This window comes from Pteropus vampyrus, unplaced genomic scaffold, assembly GCF_000151845.1.
Source record: "Pteropus vampyrus isolate Shadow unplaced genomic scaffold, Pvam_2.0 Scaffold63, whole genome shotgun sequence".
Classification (NCBI taxonomy): domain Eukaryota; kingdom Metazoa; phylum Chordata; class Mammalia; order Chiroptera; family Pteropodidae; genus Pteropus; species Pteropus vampyrus.
Window position 1 is genome coordinate 5,092,749 of NW_011888844.1, and position 3,232 is coordinate 5,095,980.

The 3,232-nt window shown below is 32.6% G+C and overlaps 1 protein-coding gene across 3 annotated transcripts in view; it reads left to right on the top strand.

The window, feature by feature from the left end:
- Positions 1–201: 201 nt before the first annotated feature.
- KLHL4 (kelch like family member 4) overlaps positions 202–3,232 on the top strand; it is a 147,790-nt gene continuing 144,759 nt past the window's right edge. For all 3 annotated transcript variants that reach the window (XM_023531196.1, XM_023531197.1, XM_011361164.1), the window contains exon 1: positions 202–623. In XM_023531196.1, coding sequence (XP_023386964.1) covers positions 202–623 — 422 coding nt within the window. The remainder of the gene's footprint in view (positions 624–3,232) is intronic.

Sequence of the window (3,232 nt, forward strand, 5' to 3'; positions counted from 1 at the left end):
GCAGCTTTTCAGCTAGAAAGCTAGAAGTACTCATAGTGTACCACAGGCAGCAGGCAGCGGGGGAGGGGGTAAACGAGAAAGGCTGCTCTCCATCCGCACTTGTGCTTTTGTTAGTTCAACAGAATAGGCAGAGAAACAAGAGATAACAAAGGCTTCATTTCCTTTCTGTGAGAGAAGGCTTTTGTCTGTCCTCCTGCAACAATGTCAATGTCTGGCAAGAAAGAGTTTGATGTAAAACAGATCCTAAGGCTACGCTGGAGGTGGTTTAGTCATCCTTCTCAAGGTTCACCCAGCTCTGGAAACTGCCTTCAGCAGGAAGGATATGAGCATAGAGGGACCCCGGTTCAGGACAGATTGAAGAGCCACTCTAGGGACAGAAATGGACTGAAAAAAAGCAACAGTCCTGTCCAACACAATATTCTGACACCGGTGCCAGGATCAGCCCCTACCCATCAAGGATCTTTTCAGAATTGGCACTCACAAAACCTGATAGAACATCTTCGAGCAAATGAAGATACTCCTAAAGCAGTTCCAGAGGAGAATTTCTTCAAAAGAGCTTGTGAGAAACGCTCACAAGATTTGGAGATGATGGCTGATGACAATACAGAAGATTCTACAGCAAGGTAGGAGTTTTCAATCGCATAAATGGAAGCCATAGCCTAGGTTAATTTACGCTCTAAAATTCATTTAATGTTTAAATAAATGTGCTATAATTATCTCTGAATTTCTGTGTAATCAGGATCTCGACGAAATCCCCTTCTCTAATCTATATAAAAAAAAGCAGTAAAACTATATTTTCATAATTAACAGAGAATATGTTTTAGAATTGTGAGTTTACTTCTTTTCCATTCCAATTCCATTAAGAATTGTTACAGTTCTAACAGATGTTTATTATAATTGCTAATTTTCTGTAAATATCCTCTGTAGTTTGGATGTTCAGATAGTTGTGATTCTTTGCACAAGTGTGATGAATCACATAGAAATCTTTTTGTTGTGAGTTAAGCAAACTCTGGCAAAATAAAAGCTCTGTCTGCTTACTAAATTCTTATTGGTTCTGTAGTACACAGTTGGTATATTGATGCTTGATAAATGTTATCTTTATGTGAGAACATGGAACAGCTTCCTCTGGCATTTGAAAATTGTTTCAAGCCATGTTAGTTTCATGGTTAGTTTTCAGTCATGAAAATATTTTATGTAAATCAAGTAATAAAATGCTGCTTACAGAGGTGAGATCTTAAAGAAATTGACTATTAGATTTCTTATTAAAATATAAAAAGAAATGATAATAAAGTATAATTTCAGTATAGTTCAAAAAATATTTGACTTTGTCTTTATTTTTGTGTCCACCAGTATTGTTTGAGTAAGAAAAAGTTATGTTCCCTCCTCTAATAGTGTTCAATATAACTTACTTTAGTAGATCTTTATTTTTTTTTCTTTTTTATTATAAGGTTTTATTTCCCCAACATGTTATAGACACAATTTATGATCTTGGCAACATAATTAAATTGTAAAAGAGCTTTGGAATAAGAAGTGTTTTGGATATGTTTTAAATTATATAATGATTTGGCATGATGCTACGTTAATTTATTTGGAAATCTGGATATTTGGTTTACTGCGTCCCTATGTAAGTATGGTGGAGAAAGGCTGGCACATTTGCTCTCTGTATATGTTTTTCCAATATATCTGCTTGACAGTTTTTTCTTCCATAAATTAAAACACAGTACCAATAGAAAAAAACAACATAACAACCTTATGGCAAAAGACAAAACAAATATGCAAAACAATATATTTATAGGAATGCAGTCTTTTTGTTGAAATATAAACTGCAAAAAGCTTTGTGAAATGACTTTAAGAATATTATTAAATTGTCTGTGATGCAGACGTATTAACAAATAGAGTGTTTATATATGAATGCTCCTAAATACATTTTGTGATTATATAAGAAAATGCTATATAACTGTTGGGACTGCAGGTTGTATTTAGTACAACTGATTAGACTTTCAAAGTAATATATAATCTATACTTTTAGATTCAGCAAGTTTTCAAATGATCTCTCCTCACCATGAACATCAATTTTAAAAGTTACTAAATTCGAAGGTTAATATGAAACGCATTTGACTCTCGTATGGAGAAATTTAAATTATCCAGTCTGACCTCCTGACAAAATTCTTTTGAGGATCTTTGAGTTGATTTTCCAGCATGAGAATATATTTACAACAAATTAGTTGCTAAAAGAAAATGGTGGGTTAATTGTCAAATATAAAGTGTTACCAAGTAATATATTTATGTATGTGTGTGTGTGCGTGTGTGTGTGTGCGTGTATCTTTGTATTTTATTTCTGAAAGTTTTCATGTTCTAAAGAAATGTTCCGTTAAATATCTTATGGTCAAAGTGGAAACATAATATTTTCTTAAAATAAATAAGAAATGGTTTTATAGATGTGGCAAAGATATTTTAAGCAGAAGAGAAAGAGTGAATTGAAGACTTTATTAATTGAAACACGATAGCTTATTAATTTATCATTGCCCATTCTGAATTGTTACCTCTTAGTTAAAGAAAGTTTGAGAAGGAGCTTTCTTATGTCCATCTTCTCTAATGTCTCTCTTCTTCAACAAGATTAGGGAGCAAGAGGGAAGGATCCTGATAAGTTGGCAACGGCCTTCCAATCCCTTAATAGAACACTTCTGGTTAAAAAACAAACAAAAATGGCAGTCAGTGTGGAGAATTAAACACTAGTACAAGATAGGCCCTGACATTCAGGGCAAAGTAATGATCTTTAAGCCATCTTGGTTTCTACAGATATTGCAGGGAATAAATAAAGAATGGACAAAATTACTAACATACAATATAACTAAATAACCTACAGTTATTCCTAAAACATATATTAAAGTCAAGTTATTAACATTATATTAATATGTTTGGGGATTTAAAAACTCAAATGCATTCTTATGTCATTGAATTATTAGTATATACTTTATTTAAGAACAGCTCTGTATTCTATACTATAAGTATGCATATGTCAGTATGTTTGTCATCAGAAACCTAGGCTCAATTGTCATTTTCTGTCTTGGTCAGCTTTTAACTCTGCATCTTTGCTTCCTGATAATTATCATGCTCAGTTTCCTTTCTTTCTTTTTCATCATCCTTAGCATTCCAAAAATCAGAGTAAATATTTTAACAGTGTATTGTGATGATACTTCTTATATGGCAGTTTATTTAGTTATAAAATTTA